The 19,741-nt window shown below is 42.5% G+C and overlaps 1 protein-coding gene across 1 annotated transcript in view; it reads left to right on the forward strand.

The window, feature by feature from the left end:
* The window catches only part of LOC309568068 (indolethylamine N-methyltransferase-like), a 43,752-nt gene extending 31,639 nt beyond the window's left edge, over positions 1–12,113 (forward strand). The window contains exon 3 of the mRNA XM_082273638.1: positions 11,631–12,113. Within this exon, the coding sequence (XP_082129764.1) occupies positions 11,631–12,054 (424 nt within the window). The 3' untranslated portion in view covers positions 12,055–12,113. The remainder of the gene's footprint in view (positions 1–11,630) is intronic.
* The last annotated feature ends 7,628 nt before the right edge of the window (positions 12,114–19,741 follow it).

Consider the following 19,741-nt stretch of genomic DNA (forward strand, 5'->3'; position numbering starts at 1 on the left):
GTATCAAATTTGTCTTGCTATATAACATGAATATCCGTTTTAAAACCAGGTGGGCATGGATGGTGAGTTGATTCGGTGGTTCAATGGGCCACTTGACTGGACTTGCCCCCCAGGCTTAAGGCTGCCAGCCCTCCCCTGAGCAGGACTGACCCTGTCATGTGTCAAGGAGGTAGCATATTGCTGCCTTAAATATCTCCAATGGAGTGATTCCTCTGCATGTTGGTATAGACCAATGGTCTCCAAACTTTATAAACAAAAGGGCCAGTTTATTGTCCTTCAGACTTTAGGAGGGCAGGACTGTGGACATTGGGAGTAGAGAAGGTCCCGACATCAGTGGAAAAAACAATGCCCCTATCTTTGATGTCAGTTGGAGGAGTTGTTCCCCATCATTGCTCTAATCAGGCCCCATCGTTGGTGTCATAAGGCCCCATTATCGGTGTGATTGGGAGAAATTGTGCCCCACTGTTGGTGTGATTGGGAGAAATCGTGCCCCTTCATTGGTGTCAGTGGGAGGAATTATGCCCCATTCTTGGTATCAGTGGGTGAAAGAGTACCTAAAGCAGGCAAAAGGCTGCATCTGCCTCTCAGGTCGCGGTTTGGAGACCACCAGTTTTTTGGATTATAGTCTATACCAGTATCGAGGAGAGTATCACCTACCTTTCATACACATTTCATCAGATCAGGATTAAAAACATTTCTACCATTAGCCTTTAATCCTCATTCACACCATGGTGCAGAGATGTCAGGTTTTATGCAACATTTTAATTTTTTTTGTTTCACTTATTTATTTTAGTCCCTATTTATTTTTTGAACTTGTGTATGCATGCCTCCAAAATGTCTATCAATTCTCATTATTGCTACATTACACGTGACATTCTTGACTGTGGTTGCATTTCAGGGGCTTAGACTCATATGCTATTCAGTGCACAGGCTAACCACACGGGCTGGGTAAGGTGTGCGGTGACTGGGCTATCTTTTCCTAGATACCTAACATGTCACACTTTAAAATTTGCATACGCCCGTGGAATGGCGCCTAACTACGGCACCTAAAATTCCCCATAGGCGACACTTTAAACACCTTTACGTTACACAGGAGGTCTGAAACAAGAATTATTACTCTTGTGCTGACATTTGCGATGATACTTTACAAGTGTGGTGTGATCACTGTTTACATATGCGGGCAGGACCTATGTATGCGTTCACATTTGCATGTAAGCACGGGGGGACGGGGACAGATTTTTAAAAAAATTATTTTTATTGCAATCACAAGGGATGAACAACACCCCTTGTGACAGCTTGGGCCGTGACAGGTCCCCTTTATGGGGAGATCTGGGGTCTATTAGATCTCAAATCTCTCCTCTGGCCTCCAATGCAGCCATTCAGACACAAATCAGCTTGGCTGCTTTCCTGGCCACTAACGGGCAAGTAAACGAAAAGCCAAAACCGGAAGTGATGAAATCCTTCACAGAGGGGGAGGAACAACAGCAGTTCCTCTTTCTCTGTTTAGTGCAGCTTTAGCCCCTGGCCACAGCGACCCACTTCAGCTGCCCACAGAAGTGATCCAATGGCTGTTCAGAAACTCAAATCACTTCTGCTTAAGAAAGTATCGTTGGCTGCAAGTTTTGATGCCGGAATGATGCCTGTAGCTGCAAGCATCATCCCGGTATAACCACTTCAACTCAAGGACGTCCATGGATAAGTGTTTTTTAAGTGAAATTAAGATGTTACCTCAGGCCTGAAAGAAGGCAGAGATATCATGTCTATGACCTGCTGTGGCAACTTTTTTGCTGACATTACCTTGCAGACTGAACCATCCAAAAAACAAACTTTGATGTTTTGTTATATATTTGTTCACTAGTAGGGATGATCGAACTTTTGAAAAGTTCGGTTCGACCAGAACACCCGAATTTCCCGAAAGTTCGGTTCGGATTCCAGAACCCCATTGAAATCAATGGAACTCGAACTTTGGGAATCAAAAAACACCATTTTGAAGCCCAATAAATGCCCCTAAAAAGTGCCTAGGGTTCAGGGTCATGCCCCAGGGACTATGAATCAGGCAAAAAAAAGTTCTTAAAAATTGTCGTTTTTGATAGAGAGCCAATTATTGAAAAAATTATTGGAAAAAAAATGGATTTAGTGTCTGGGGGGGTCTAAAAAGTGTACCTGTGAAGTTTCAGCTCTGTAGCATGTCCAGAACCAGAAAAAAAAATGATTATTTTTCTTAGAATTTCAGTAGTGCAGGGATGGTGTTACCCTCCTTTCACACCTGGGCGTTTTTGTTTCAGGTGTTTTTCAGGCATTTTTTTGAAGGCGTTTGGAGGCAGGCATAACATCTGAACTTCTGTATAGGGGTTTTAACGGCACCCCGGACACAAAAGGGTTAAAACCGTTTAGGAGATCTTCCCCTTCCAGAGCTACAGGCACAGCTACTTGCAGGACACCAAACTCCCGAACTGGAAACCAAGGAATGATGCAAACAGCGTAGCTGGAACCTTATAAATGCTGCATACAGCTGAATAGGAAAAACCATATGAAGGGTTTGCACTCCTTGCAGTCAAACTGGAACAGCATACAATAAATCCCCCCAATAACGAGACAAAGCTCCGAGTTGAGGGTAAAACAGGAACAACATTTATTGGAAGAACACAGCACACTTTTATACAGAATTTGGAACATCCTTCCCCCAACAACCGCTTTCCCATTGGTCAATTGCACAGTACCTGCAGTTCCCCATAAGGTCCTCTCCAGCCATGCAAATGAGGGCTTGAAAATGAGTCAGCAGTGATTGATCAGATAGCTTGACCAGAAGGACTGCCATGTGCAGGGAGACAGAAGCCCCCAGGGGGGGCAATGTACACAATAGCCAGACACAGAACAATGGTTCCCTAACGAGCCCTCATAACACATTACTCTGAGTGTCAATACATCTCTTAGCAGACAGCAGGCAAGTTCATTAGCACACCCGACAATAGGTGAATGGAGAGCCACCTCAGACAGTCTTCCTGAACTTCCTGGAATGACCATATTAGGAGTGCACTTCCTGTGCCTTACAGTTTACAGGAATAAGGTTTAGCTTCCAGGATAAAGGCAAGACTCCATTAGCCACATGGTTAAAGAAACACAAAAATACACAAAAATGCATAACTCCCAGTCTACTGAACAAAACCCCCACATTCAACCCATCCCCAGATAGCCTGGATCTGAGCGCTCAACATATCCAAACAGCGCTCAGATGCCACAAACACAGTCAAATCGCCATGGGGTTTACGTTTAGCATGGGCTGATGAGAGGGTCCATAGTCACATTGCAGGAGGCGAGCAACCAGGCTTCTCCAATGCCCAGTGGCGAGATTGGTCTCGTCACAGGGGTATATATATATATATATATATATATATATATATATATATATATATATATATATATATGTGTGTGTGTGTATATATATATATATATATATATATATATATATATGTGTATATATAAGTGTGTGTATATACATGTACATATATATATACACATATATATACTGTATATATATACCGTATTTTCGCGACTATAAGGCGCACCGGATTATAAGGCGCAGTATCACTGATCGACCGCTAACGTGTTTTTTTCCATACATAAGGCGCACCGGGTTATAAGGCGCATTAAATGACACAAAACTCTGATAAGTCAAACTTTATTCAACTCTTTCACAATAACCATAAAATGGTTTTTAACAATAACTCTCAACATTGTTCAGTGAAATACAATACAAAACAATACACTCACTGTTTCAGCTTATTCCTCTACCGCAAATCCATCAAAGTCTTCATCTTCAGTGTCTGAGTTTAACAGTTGGGGGATCTCGGCATCAAGCACGTCCGGATCCCTCTCATCATTATCATCACTATCGGAGTCAGTCTCGTTGCTGTTACTTAGCTGTTCAGTGATAATTCCGGCCTTCCTGAAAGCTCGGATGACACTGGAGACTGATACCTTCGCCCAGGCATCCACGATCCACTGGCAGATAGTGGCGTAACTTGTTCGGCGTTGCCTCCCTGTCTTGGTGAACGTGTGTTCGCCTTCTGTCATCCAATGCTCCCACGCAGCTCGCAATTTAACTTTAAATGATCTGTTGACACCAATATCTAGCGGCTGGAGTTCTTTGGTTAATCCACCCGGAATGATGGCAAGCACTGAATTAGTTTTCTTCACTTGGGTTTTGACAGTATCGGTCAGATGGGCGCGCATGGAGTCACAGATCAATAGGGACGGAGATTTGTGGAAAAAGCCATCCGGTCTCTTGACGTAAACCTCTCTCAGCCACTCACTCATCGTCTCCTCGTCCATCCAGCCCTTCGGGTTAACCTTGATGATGACGCCAACCGGAAACTTTTCTTTCGGCAAAGTCTTCCGCTTAAAAATTACCATGGGTGGTAGTTTCTGGCCATTAGCCTGGCAACCGAGAACTACAGTGAAGGATGACTTCTCGTTTCCCGTAGTGCGTATAGATACCGTACTGGTCCCTGTTTTCTCGACAGTACGGTTTACGGGGATATCAAAGGTAAGGGGGACCTCGTCCATGTTGGTGATGTGTTCTGGCTGGATCTTCTGTTCATTGATCTTGTTCTTGCAGTAGGTGCGGAAAATGGTCAGCTTTTCTTGGTAATCCTTTGGCAGTTGCTGCGAGATGGTAGTTCTTGTGCGGATGGAGAGATTACGCCTTTTCATAAAACGGAAGCACCAAGAGGAACCTCCTCGAAAGTCGTTTATCTCCATTTCACGTGCTATAGCTGTTGCTTTGAGTCGAATAGAGACAGTGGAGACGCTTCTACCTGTGGTTCTCTGTTCAATAACCCACTGTTCAATTTTGTCCTCCAACTGTGGCCATCTTGCTTTGTTTCCTCGGAAACTCAGTTTGGTCTTCTTTACTTGGCGCAGGGCGTCTTCTTGCTTCCTCCACTTCCGTACCATTGATTCATTAATGTTGAATTCTCTCGCAGCTGCTCTATTTCCATGTTGTATTGCGTGACTGATAGCATTGAGTTTGAAATCCGCTTCGTAAGCATGTCTCTTTACAGGAGCCATTTTTGGGGCAGCGGGTATGCACACACCTCCTGACTACGATGGCCGTAATGCTCAATCAAAGCAGTGCAGCTTCGTAGCTTACCAAGGCCATGCTAAAACATTGACAGATTTTTGAGCGCCGTGTACCACATAAATCAGTTCTAGGTAACTGGGATGAGAAGGGGAAAACACAGCCATACATTAGGCGCACCGCATTATAAGGCGCACTGTCGATATGTGAGAAAATTTAAGGATTTTAAGTGCGCCTTATGGTCCGAAAAATACGGTATATATATATATATATATATATATATATATATATACATATATATATATATATTGTGGGGATTAGCTCGGTGGCGGGTATGGATGACCCCTTGGGGGGGTTTGTTACACAGGGAGATAGCCGAGAAGTGGTTGCAAACAACAGTTTGGTTTATTCATGCAATTTTCTTCACACAAGTGCAAGCGTCAAAAACATCAAAAATAAAATAAAACACAAAATAAATTCTTGCCACTGTGGGCGGCTACCTTCTCACACTCAGGAACCTACCTAAGGAGTCTGTCCCCAACCTACTGTTGGGCAGACTTTGCTGATCCTACAGCAGACACTCAATAGTCCATGTTTTTCTCTTCACACAACAAATGTCCATTGAACATGTCCCTTTTCTCTTCACATTGAACATGTCCCTTTTCTCTTCACATAGAACACATTCCTTTATTTTTCTCTTCACCCAGCAAATGTCCCTTTTCTCTTCACATAGAAATAGTTCATTTATTTCTTTTCACATAGAAACAATCCAAGACCTCACCTTGAGTAGTCTTCACACTTTTTACCCTCCTCAGCGCACATCGCTCCAGGAGGTTTTCCTTCTCCCATGCTCACACAGCGTCGGGAGGCACACATCTGACTGTCCTCCTCTACCCACGCGGTGTCAGGAGGCAGCAATCCTTCTCCCATGCTCACACAGCGTCGGGAGGCACATATCTGACTGTCCTCCTCTCCCCAGCTCACACAGCGTCAGGAGGCAGCAATCAATCGACTTCCTCTGGACAAATTATAGAGGCCTTAATTGCCTCATTCTGAATAGCTGACGTCTGTTCAACGTCCTTAGACAGTTCTGGCTACCTCTGCAGCCGACACCCTATAGTAATTGGTGAATTTTCTAAACCAGGTGGAAATGTATCTCCTGTCTGTGACTACATCCACAGATTTACCTGACTTCCTGTCACAATATATATATGTATATATATATGTATACCCCTAACCCAAAATCTGCATAGTGGGGTCACCCTGACATGGCAGAGTGGGGTCACACTGGCATGGCAGAGTCAGCTAAACTACACTACGGTCACCCTGACATGGCAGAGTTCGATCACCCTGGCATGGCAGAGTCAGCTAAACTACACTACGGTCACCCTGACATGGCAGAGTTCGGTCACCCTGGTATGGCAAAGTCAGCTAAACTACACTACGGTCACCCTGACATGGCAGAGTTCGGTCATCCTGGTATGTCAGAGTCAGCTAAACTACACTACGGTCACCCTGACATGGCAGAGTTCGGTCACCCTGGTATGGCAGAGTCAGCTAAACTACACTACAGTCACCCTGACATGGCAGAGTTCGGTCACCCTGGTACGGCAGAGTCAGCTAAACTACACTACGGTCACCCTGACATGGCAGAGTTTGGTCACCCAAGCATGGCAGAGTCAGGTCACCCTAAACTCCGGTCACCCTGACACTTAAAAGTATCCCTACAAAAACTAGATTATTGAATCTAACTATAGTGATATATAGTACCCTAACTACACTGCATATCCCTTTCCTCACACTAAAAGAACAGCTCCATACAGCAGAAGATAATTGCAAAATGACACTGGAGCTTTACAAGCAGCAGGACAAACACAAATGCTTCCACTCTCTTCAAAAGCCTCTGTATACAGTGCTAGAGGTTAGGCAGGGCTATGTTATATAGTGGGGGTCGTATTCACTCATGATTGGTCTCTGGTCCCCGTAGTTACTCCAATCACGTTCCTAGCAGACTCCTGCCCCCCTCATTGGCTTTTACTGACAGTTCTGGGCCAATCACGGGCTTTTAAAGCCCAATTCCTGTCCCATTGCATTTTGGGCGGTTCTGGTGACCGAATTCCGAACTTTTACTGCAAAAAGTTTGGAATTCGGCCGAATTTCTAACACCCAATGTTCGGGTCGAACCGATGGTCGACCCGAACCGTTTGAACATCCCTATTCACTAGGGACTCGTGGATAACTTTTCTGACATCACTCGGTGAGTGTTGCTCCTAGTCACATCTGACGTCTTCCATGCCCTTGCGAGCAGGCCTTGGTTTGATATCTGTTCATCACAGATCCACTGCCTGTGAATTTGCACAAGCAAAGTCCTACACTGTGCTTTGATACACAGTGGTTGTTCTTCCCTATCCGTGTTATGGTGTTTGGGGATATGGCTAGTTTTTGCTTTACAAAACAAAGTGCAGCGCTTATCATAAATTAATGAGACACAAGTACATAGCAGTATTTAAAAATTGTCATAGAAAAACAGTCCTCAAAAACAGTCCATAAATAAAAAAAAGGATACAAACAAAACTAATGAAAAAGTCCAAAAATGTGCAACAGAGAAGGTGCTTCTAATAGAGAAGACATGAAGACCCAAAGACTTCCAAGATGTCCAGTGAAGTGAAGGTAAGGAGTGGCTGCTTACCAGAAATTGTTGGCTTTCAAATGAATGAAAAGCCAAACACGCTGTAGGGGACAATCTCTAAACGAATCCTGACTGATTCCTGTACTGTATGACATATCATAACCATCACTTTGTGTGTTATCAGTCTCTCTTTCTCTTGAGACTTTGGACAGACAGCTTACAAAAACAAAGTTGCCTTGAAGAGCCAGGCTGCCGCATGCCCAGCATTGTTTCCCAGACAGCCGGCTATGTCTGTGAAAACGTAACCTGTGTCTACTGGCACTATGATGAGAGAGTGAGGAATAGTGAGCAGACCTTGCCCTTGATCTTTAACTCTGAATGAGAGGAATTCTTATCGCTAGATAGATAATGATAAAAAGAGCCGCAACAAAGCAATGTTCATGTCTAATCAAAATGTTCTTGATGTTCGAGAGTTCTGGCATGAACCGAATTGGGAGGGTGTTCGGTCCAACTCTAGTGAGCAGACCGTGCCCTTGAGCTTTAACTCCAATGATGTGAATGAGAGGAAATGTTATCCCTAGAGAGATAATAATAATGATAATGATGTCTAATCTTTACTGTTTAAAATGCTCTTCTACATATTTTCTTCAATACTTATCACCCCCTACCTTTTATTGTATGAAGGATCTATTATTGCTTTATCCATTAAGAAAAAGCAATGTTATATCAGAATATTTGTGAATAGGGATAAAATGTAAATGCTTGAGATGGGATCTCCAGACATGAAGTAAGAACCTACCAATACCGGAAGCAAAAAAGAGGAGATACTGCAGGATATACTCAAGACAAAAAGTGACTGCCCTGGCTGCCCTCCATTTTTAAAAGCCTTACTTATAACCCCAACCCCTGTCAGACCATAGCCCACCTCCTCATCTGGCCAAAACATCAGTGTTAGATGACCAGGCTTCAGCCACTCGTATGGGACAATCGCAACCACACCAACCATTATTGAGGCTTGGTGACAGAGAAAGAGGAAATAAAAGCATGGAACATGTGTCCTCTGCTTCAATGATAGAACACCACAGTACTCTGTTACCCCCAAGACCACCAGAATAGGGTTCCTCATGAGGGATGCCTTTAGCACCTGTGGTATGAGGAATTCAGGGAGGAGAGTTTCAGAGAACTTGCCTGACAAGGACCAAAGGAAGCAGTCAGGTAAGGGTAAAAATAGTACAAAAAAATGTATTTCATTAGTAATTCATTTCTTGCTAGGGACAGTAGCTGCATCCTATTGACGTGAGGATAAAAAAAGGAATTCTGGTGCTAGGTAGAGCTTTTATTTATATAGTAGTCAGTCTTGTAGCCCTGTAAGGTCTGACCCATCAGTTTGCTGCCATGCCATATACAGGAAAGTACTATTAGGCAGGTTAAACTTAACAGGTGCTGACCAAAGAAACAAACTGTGCGTGATAAAGTGACAGCAAGAGCCATGTACTGTGTTTGGCTGTATTGTACTCTAGTGGTAAGAAATATCAAATAACATTAAAATAAATGCACATATTGTATCGCTTCTTTGTTTTTTAGAATGCTAGTATCACACCTTTTAGAGTTAAACAGACAAACAGACATTGCAAGGGAAATTTACCCCACACTTAATGAATAAAGTTAAGGTCTGCTGACTTCCATCATCCAATCATATGCAAGTAAAAATGCTTTTTTTTAAATTTTCTTTGTGTGTGATTGGGTATTCTTTGCAAAGTAAAATATCACCTCATTAACTAAGCCCTGGGGAAAATGCCCTTGCAAAGTGCAACTTAATTTGAAAAGTCAACAGACTATTTGCCTTTATTAAACCAACCCCATTGTCTTACTAGTTCAAGGAACAACAAGTAAACACAAACATGTCATTTCAGTGACAATAGCTTGTCCAGCAGCCCTCCAGAGGATCCAATTTAAACATAAAATATGACCTCATATTGACTGCAATGCAATTCAGTTTCAAATTCCTACTTTAGCACCTTCTAATGTGTGCTACTAGAAGTAAGAGTGGGCAAATTATAGTCTGGCCCAACTGAGTCACTGAATCTGGGTTAGGGTTATTAGAGGCCAGGGTTGGATGACTCATCCTAGAAGCTCTCTGAGCTCTCCCCGCCCCTGTTTCTAGAATTTTGTAGAATGTTCTGGAAGATAGTGGGTGGAAGCTAGGAGAGGTTTCCCTGAATATTTAGGGGCCCTTAGCCAATCCTCAAGTTGGGGGCCTGGCAAGGAACTAAGGAGCCCATAAATAGACATGGGCCATGCAAGTAGGGGAGTTGGTTGGAATATGGAGAAGCAGTGTTGAAGAGAGTTACTGAGTCACTGAATTTGGGTCAGGGTTATTAGAGGCCAGTGGAATAAATGGTTGCTTAGGGCTAGCGAATTGAAATTGTCATTATAATTGTGATCTGCAATAGTTTTGGGCAATCAGCTGTGTAGTCACGCCCACTTGGGCGATATCTCCTCCCACATCCCCAAGGGCCATGTGGAGGCCTGGCCTTCCATACCATATTTAAACTACGGACTTGACCATGGCCTCCAGGCTCTGAGGCACGGCCTCGAAACGCGTCAGCCCTCTGCTTCCAGTAAAGACGTTGATCCTCTGGCAGGAGGCAGATTTATGGAATTGTTGTGCCTGAATTTCACGATTGTTTGTGAGTAGCTGATTTAAATTTTTATCTAAATAAACTCGCTGAGGATAATGCGCTAGGCTGGTGCGCCCTTTTCTTTGCTTTGTATTTTCAGTTATTAGGCCAGTGCTGGTTGACTCATCCTAGAATCTCTCTGATGCCCCCCCCCCCCGCCATTTCTAGAATGTTGGAGAATGAATGAAGATAGTGGGTGGAAGCTAGGAGAGGTTTCCTTGATTATTTAGGGGCCCTTAGCCAATCCCCAGGTTGGGGGCTTGGCAGGGAACTAAGAAGCCTATAAATAAACATGAGCCATGCCAGCGGGGAGTTGGGTGGAAGATGGAGAAGCAGTGTTGAAGAGAGTTTGTCGGTGGCTCTTGATGGACTGCTTCCAGGGAAGGGCTGGGGAGGCTGGCCTGGAAGGATCCCACCACAGCAGGCGTTTGGAGGGACCCTAACCAGAGAGGCAGTGGAGAGAGCAAGGGGAAACAGTGAGTAGATCAGCACAGTGCAAGGACAGACAAGGGGGGAGACTGCCAGCTGTAGCAGTGTGCCAAGCCTTCATCCAACCTAGCCCTGGGGAGTCTCATGTGTGTGTCAGTCAGGAGGACTGGGAAAAGAAAGCAGGCAGGTTGACTAGTGACAGCCAGGTGGACTGGAATTTCTGCAAGCAGTAGAACTGGAATCAGTGTCTATTAAGAGGCAGAAGGTTGTGTAAGATGCTGTTCACTCCACATTGCTACTTTACCAAGGGACTTCAAGTTCCTAGCCTGTAACGGGCTGTTGCTGAACTAACTAGAGACTGTTAGTTCTCCCAGGAGTGAACCAGTAGGAGCTGTATAAGGGAACCAAGTTTGTGCAGGTGAAAGGAAGAAGAGGAATCTTTAAATAGTGAGGAAGTTGTCCCTGGTTTTGATTGTTGGACATTTTCAAGTTGGGTATCCTGTAATCCCCTACACCATCCAAGTTATCATCCCCTAATAAAACAACAACAACAAACAAAAAAAAAGCCAAAGTTCTGATCACTGTGTCTGGATACAAGAAGGAAATGCTGTGTGACTGGCTGTGCACACCCTGACATCAGCAACTCCTAGGGTGGTAATTCTTACACTAGTATGACAATTTTATTTTAACTTGCCAAATTACAGTCTAACCAAATTTTGGCAGCATCGCTCATCATGCCATATCACTGTATATTGAAATCTTAACTGTATTGTGTATATTAAGTTTTTTTTTTTTTTCTTTTTTTTTTTAGAGATCAAATTCAGGAAAAAGAAATGCGCCTAAGGTCATCCGTCTCGCAGATTTTGATATGTGATTATGAACAGGAAAACATAACCTCCCCGGTGCTATTACCACTTGCTGACTGCATTATCAGTGCTTGGATACTGGAAATCATCAGTAAAAATAAAGATGAATACATTAAGAATCTGGAGAAGACAATAAAGCTGCTAAAACCCGGAGGCCAGCTGATACTTATTGGGCTATTAGATGAAACTTACTGGACTGTTGCAGGAAAACGGCTCCATTGTTTAACATATAATGAGGAGTTTGTGAGAAATGCCTTTGGTAAGGTGGGTTTGGTCGTTGATTACTGTGCAGTGCAGAAGAGAAGCAATGTCAGCGATCTCACTGATTATAAAGCTGTTATGTTCATTGTAGGACGCAAAGGGGAATAGATGATTGGAGCCAATAGCATTAATGTCAGTGTGGAAATCTTACAAGGAATCTACAGGCAATAAATAGAATTAATCATTGACCCAATAATAGCAGTCAGAAATCACAGCGCTGTGCTAAAGTCAGAAAAGTCATTTTGCATTAATCTGTGTTAAATTGTGTTAACAAATGTCGCTATCTTAATAAAGATCATTCAGAATATAAATGTGTGTTGACTTGTCTTGGAACGATATTGTAAACTTTATATGTATACAACATATCTTTTTATCTATTTATTGATAACCAAGGCATTTCAGGACATTTTACGGTGTTGCTCTCATCAGAATATGGATAAAGATTATACAAAAATACAATATCAGATGCAGTGTATGGATAATATATTAGAAAACAGAAAAAAATAACATTATCAGGTTCAGTACCTAAACGTTAATAGTTTATGAGGAGATAAAATATAGAAGAGATTCAATTAATAAGTGTTGTACAGGATGGCAGGGATGGTTTCTGGATGGCAGCTACATTTCCCCACTATTTGGGTTGTTTCCCTAAACTGCTTGCCTTCTGGGCACTTTTACCCCCTTCCTGCCCAGGCCAACTTTCAGCTTTTAGCGCTGTACATGCAACACTGTACCCACATGAATTTTTTTTAATAATTGTTTTCATACAAATAGAGATTTCCTTTGGTGGTATTTAATCACCACATGTTTTTTTTATTTTTTGCTAAACAAAGAAAAAGACCAAAAACTTGGAAAAAAAAATCATAGTTTGTTATAAAATTTGGCAAACAGATAATTGTTCACCTGCACTGAGTGATAGGCACTGATGAGGCTGCACTGATAGGCACGGATAGGCTGCATTAATGGGCACTGATGAGGTGGCGCTAATGGGTACTGATGAGGCAGCACTGGTGGGCACTGATGAGGAGGTACTGATTTAGCTGCACTGAGAGGTGACACTGATGAGCACTGATAGGTGGCATTGATAGGCAGCACTGATAGGCGTCACTGAGGGGCACTGGTAGGAGGCACTGATGGGCACTGGTAGGTGGCACTGATAGGTGGCAGTAATGAGGAGGCACTGATGGGCACTGATTGTCAGTACTGATAGGCACTGATTGGCAGCACTGGTGGGCAGAGTTGCTGTTAGAAATCACGGGGCCCCATACAGCCTACCTGACAGCCCTCCCCCTTCCTTGCCAAAAATGACCGGGGGCATAGATTTATCAGTCCCTTTCTCTGCAGCCTCAGCAGCACAGATTAATGAATAGGAAACATTCTGAGGTTTCCTGCTCATTTACAAACTGAAGTATAGTAAACACAGTTTACTATGCTTTGGTGATGAACAGACACAGGAGTGATTGGTTACCGATCGCTCACTGTATTCATTCAGGAAAAGAAGGGGCAAGTATATGACATATTTACCGACCCCTTCCCTCACTCTCTATCCTGAAATATTCCAGTAGCTGCCGGCGGGAGGGGAGAGGAGGAAAGCCAGAAGTGCTGCGGGGGAAAGGGACAAATGGAGGGCCCAGACAGCAGATGGAAGGGGCACGTGTGTAGGACCAATCCCCATGCAGTGCAGCTGGAGGGAGAAAGAGGAAGAGAAGCTGGCACCGCTGCAAGGGGAGGCAGAAGAGGAACAGCGGCTGCAATAAGTAAAGCCAGCCCTCCTGCTTAGCAAGTGCCCTGGCCCCCTTTTGAACTTATGGGGCATGGGTCCAGTATGGGAGGGCTGGCTATACTGCCTTATCAGCAGCCCTGCTGGTGGGCACTAATTGGCAGCACTGGTGGGCACTGTTCAGACTGCACTTATAATCAGAACAATGATAATCAGTGCTCTGATTATCAGTGTTGATGTCCCCTTACCACAAGCCGGTTATCGGCTCTCTTTTTTTTTTTTCTCTCATGCGTTAAAGGGTTCACCCATTTGCATCAGAGTTCAGGAGGAGGAGGAAATGCTCAGAACCTGTGTGGGAAGTGGAGTAGAGAAGAACACAGGAAAATGAGCAATGTGGGTTAGCGGGTGGCTGAGACAAGGTTGCTGAACCAAAGGGGGTTATGTTGGGACTTTAAATGAGACTCAAGGCCATATTGAGTCTCCATCCCTTTATGCAACAAGGCAAAAAAAACAAAATTAAAATTTGGGACTTTGTGTGAGGAGTGACCAGTTTGAAAATTGGACATAAACATATTTGATAAACAAAGAAAACAAAAAGATATAATAAAAATTGTATGTTTATTAATACATCTGAAGACTAATGATAGTAAAGCCAATATCTCTAGATAAAAACATGTGACCAATACATTTAGGGTAAACATGAATAATAACCATGTAGGTATAAATGGTATAGTAGAACCATAACAATAGTATAAGGTAGTGGAACAATGTCCTGATAGTAGATATTGGCATAAATACATAGATTCAATTGAAGAAGGTTGCTGAACCCTAATGACCTTCCTATGGGGACCCGTTAGGCATCCAGGAGTTTTCAAACATTCTATTTAAGGAGAAGTCTGGCTGGCAGTGAGCCGAGCATTTATGTTTTGTACCAACAATTGATCGACTATTTTTGCTTCCAGAGGACAAGCTGTTTTTTTCTGTTGGCCTGTTCTTGACAGTGAAAGGGACTATTTGCTTTTAATAACGTGCTTGGCTGATGATCTCTGGCTCCAATATTATAGTGTATACCGTATTTTCCGGCGTATAAGACGACTGGGCGTATAAGACGACCCCCCCTAATTTTCATCTACCGGTAATACTTATACTTAGGTTACCTTGGAGATATTATACTCGGCGTATAAGACGACCCCCCATTTTTGGGGGATTTTTTTGAGGTTCAAAAGTAGTCTTATACGCCAGAAAATACAGTGTGTATATATATATATATATATATATATATAATAAACTACTTTTTGTAAACCAATCAAATAACAAATAAATTACTTTAAATATTAGTTAGATATACACATTATCTTGTCCTGGGTGGACGAACTGCCAACTTTATTATCAAACTCACTCTTTCACTTACCAACGTTTCTGTCTCTCTTATTTTCCAAGGGGTTTAGCGCAATATCCTGTTTAGGATTGCTTTTTCCCATACCCCCCCCCCCCACAAAAAGAAAGTGGGCTACACAATAATATTTCTAGCCACATATAGAGCTCTCAGCTCTTTTATACAGCTCAGTAGCTCAAGCAAAATTTGTTTCAGAACGGAATGAGTCAGAAGACAAGCATTTCCAACTTTCCTTTAATTTTTCTGTATATAAAGCCTGGTACACACTAACAGTTTTTTTTTTTTTTTCCTTCAACACAGCGGGCTGAACAATAAAAATTGAAGAGCTTGGGAGGAGCCGCTGTACTAACTATTCGACGTTGGTACAGCGATCTCCCCCGATGAGATATTGTGTTCTGACAGGGGATCACCCCCCGGCCATAAGACACTGGTTAGTGCTCTCAGCCAATGGCGAGTGCTGATTGTGCCAATTGACGAGTGTGGATACGGACCACTCCGTCCCTGTATCCACATTCATCTACCTGAATTTTATTGTAAGTTATCTATTGTCCTTTAATAAAATTAATCTTATATACTACACTATGCAGTCTTTATCTATTTCTCATGAGTGAACTGCCAAGGGGATATATACCTCCAATTCATGTGGCTATCTATCCAAAACTCCCTATAAACTGAGCCAATATCACCATTTGAGTTCCACAGAGGATTATTATACCTATGAAAACGCCTTATTTATCCATCATTGAGGTGCGCGGCCACTGCATTCAATGTTGGATTCTGTGTTGGAATCTACTCACATCGGTGACACTGTTTGAATCGATTGTTCACATCACGTTTTGGATCCCCATTTTTTTTGCATTATAAATATTTACTTTTCGCACATTCACATGGATTTTTTTATTGATTTTTTATATTAATTGTCACTTTATGAATATTTCGATTAAGTGCAGTTTACCCTTTACACAGGGATTTATGCTTTGGATTCCGTTGGTATTAATTATTGTTTTAAGAGTGTTATACTGTTTGATATTGTTTGTGATTGGATTTTTCACATTTATTATTGGAGTTATCGCCAATTTATACACAAATTTTAAACTTTTTATTGGTATGTGGTGACACTACATAAATTGGCAGCTTTTTCATTGTTGTTTCATCGATTTTATCACTTACATATTTCACCTTTTTATTATTCTTATTTACTTCACTGGTAGTGCATTGGTCACTTGCCTATTTTTCAGTTGGGTATATTTTCCTCTTTCTCCATTGCCTTTTGCCTTCCTTTTTTGTTCAGCTATTTGTGTGGCCGCATCAGATAGGCACTTTGCTTTCCTGCATTTCTTCTTCTTTGGGGTGGTTTTCATTGCTCCGTCTTGTACGATTTTACACACTTCTTTCCATAGTTCCTCAGGCACTCAGTCTATCAGATGTTATTCCTTAAATCTATTTGTCACCTCCAGTAAGTATTCACAAGGGATCTGATTTAGATCATATCTGAAATGTCTAGTGGGTTTTCCCACTTTCTTCAATTTAAGCCTGAATTTTGCCATAAAAAGCTCATGGTTTGAGCCACAGTCCGCTCCAGGTCTTGTTTTGCTTGACTGTATAGAGCTTCTCCATCTTTGGCTGCAGAGAATATAATCAATCTGATTTCTGTATTGACCATCCGGTGATGTCCATGTGTAGAGTCGCCTCTTTGGTTGTTGGAAAACAGTGTTTGTTATTACCAGTGTGTATTTTTGACAAAACCTGAATAGCCTTTGTCCTTCTTAATGTTGTACTCCAAGGCCATATTTACCTGTTATTCCAGATATGCTTTGACTTCCTACTTTAGCATTTCACTCATCCATTATGAGAAGGATATATTTTTTTGGAGTTCTAAAAGTTGTTGTAGATCCTCATAAAATCGGTCAACATCAGCTTCTTCATCATCAGAGGTTGGTGCATAAACTTGAATTGTGATGTTGAGTGGTTGGCCTTGGATGTGGACTGAGAACACCCTGTCATTTTTGGGATTGTAGCCCAGTACTGCTTTGCTCACTCTTTTGTTGACTATGAGGGCTACACCATTTCTTCTGAGAGATTCTTGTCTACAGTAATAGATATAGTAGTCATCTGAGTTGAATTCGCCCATTCCAGTCCATGTTAGTTCACTAATTCCCAAGATATCGATGTTTAATCTTGCCATCTCCTGTTTGACCACATCCAGCTTACCCTGATTCATTGATCTTACATTCCAGGTTTCTATGCAGTATTCTTTACAGTATCAGACTTTCCTTTCACTCTTACTATCCACAGCTGAGAGTCATTGGGGCTTTGGCCCAGCCATTTCATTAGTTCTGGAGCTACTTGAACTTGCCCTCAGCTCTTCCCCAGTAGCACATTGGACACCTTCCGGCCTGGGGGACTCATCTTCCGGTGTCATATTTGTTACATCTTCTGGTGTCATATCTGTTAGCCTTTTGTTTCTTTTCATGAGGTTTTCTTGGCAAGGATACTGGAGTGGGTTTTCGTTTCCAAAGATCCGTCTATTTGTAGTAATTCTAGGTCAATCTCTCTGTTAAACGTCAATTTTAAAATTATTTTCAAAATTATTGTGAACTGTCTTTCTCCCTTACTTCCCTCTTTTAGTCATAGGGACTAGGTGGGCTTTGTCCCTGGATGTGAGGCCAGGGACAATACCACCAAGACACTCCATCTCATAGCATATGCCCAACGTAACCACATTCCAAACTGCCTTCTTTCATGTGATGCAAAAAGGCCTTTGACCGGGTCAGTTGGTCTTTTCTCCGTCAGGCACTTATCAAAATAGGCTCAGGCCCCAGAATTCTTTCCCGCATCATGTCCCTATACTCAGCCCCTACTGCCCATGGTAATGGTAAATGGGATTAGTTCTGAAAAATTCTCTATAACAAACGGAACTCTACAAGGTTGCCCTTTGTCCCCCCTACTCTTCGCCATTGTTATAGAACATCTTGCCCAAGCTATTGGGTCCAACCCTTCCATTAATGGTAAACATACCCCATCTGCACATTGCAAATTATCACTTTATGCGGACGATCTTCTTCTATATGTTACTCAACCACACATCAGTATACCATCTATTTTAGCGATAATATATAGGTTCAGTTCTCTCTCCATTCTTCAATCAAACTTTCAATTTGGCTGGCAAAGCAAAGCCATTACCTAATTTGGAACTGCCATCCCAGCACGTTTACAAGATTTATCCGCCCTTAACTTCAGCCCACTTAGAAAATTAGAAAGTCTACTGAATCGTGGCAGGAAATTAGTGCCTCCTGGTTCAGCCGAATTAATGTACTAAAGATGGATATACTCCCCAAACTCCTTTATTTGTTTCAGGCTATACCAATTGCACTTCCCTCCACCTTTTTCCGCTTTCTTCGCTCCTTGGCGATTCTATTCACCTGGCGCGGCGGCCACCCCAGATTACAACTTAAACTTCTCTGCTACCATAAATAAGAGGGCGGGACAGGTCTACCAGATTTCAAAATATATCATGCAACAGCTATCGTATCTCATCTGCTGGAATGGTTCCCTCGCCCCCCCTAATTAAAGTATCTACTATAGTGGAGCAGGATATGTCTCCTTTAGACCTTTGGGCACTGTTATGGGGCCACAGCACCTCGTTTAAATCCCTAGCTACTCTCTCCCCTCTGACAATGGCAGCGCTCCAAGTCTGGTACCATAGGAAAGAGAGCTTTTCACTCTCTCCCGACCCGGGCCCACTGACTCTGTTATTTGACAATTCAGCCCTTCCGGAGAGTAGAGAGGTGTTAAATTTTGGGTCATATGATAGATCCTCTTGGCCTACAGCCCGTTCTTATGTGCATGCGTCTCTTGGAACCTTCATAGCTCACCCTGATACCACATCTTCGTTTCATTTGTCTGCTTATTGTAAGTCGTTACATGTTGTTCAAATCATAGACCCCTAATAGATTTTAAACGCATTTGCATCCTTCCAGAGGTGCCCCGCCATACTATATCAGCTATCTACCAATCAATATTGGCTCACACCCATAGTATACTGCCTACATCACTAAATTATTGTCCAGAGAGCTAGGGACTGAGGTTCCTACCAAAGATTGGCATACTGCATTTCTTTTTACCCATAATTGGTTTATGTGAAATATATAGCATCTACAAACTATGGTGTGTATATATATATATATATATATATATATATATATATATATTATGACGCCGCACTAATAATGGCAGTGATCAGCAACCTTTAAGGTGACTGTGATAATGTGTTGGACAATCTGGTGCTAACACACCCACGCTGGAAGGTACACTAACTGACACTGACATCAATAGTGACACTAATACGGTTATCCATGGTAAACTGTACACTGTCACTGTACTAATGACACTGGCTGGGAAGGTGTTAACATCTAGGGGAAATCAAGGGGTTAACCGGGTGCCTAACAAGTGTAAGGTGTGTAAAATGTGCTGTTTTTACTAAAAGATCTGTCTGTTTTTTCTCCCTGCTTTGAAGGGAGAAGAAACAGCCAGATTGATGCTCTGTGCATGGAGACGATCCTCAGGTCTCATCCAGAACTCATTGGCTGGGACCTGCTGACTAAATTGTTCACACCTGGAAGCAGGTCGGCAACCTTTATTTAGATGTTTGTAACCTTTATTTACATTGCTGAGCCTGC

This window comes from Pelophylax lessonae (assembly GCF_965119305.1).
Source record: "Pelophylax lessonae genome assembly, chromosome: 12".
Lineage (NCBI taxonomy): Eukaryota > Metazoa > Chordata > Amphibia > Anura > Ranidae > Pelophylax > Pelophylax lessonae.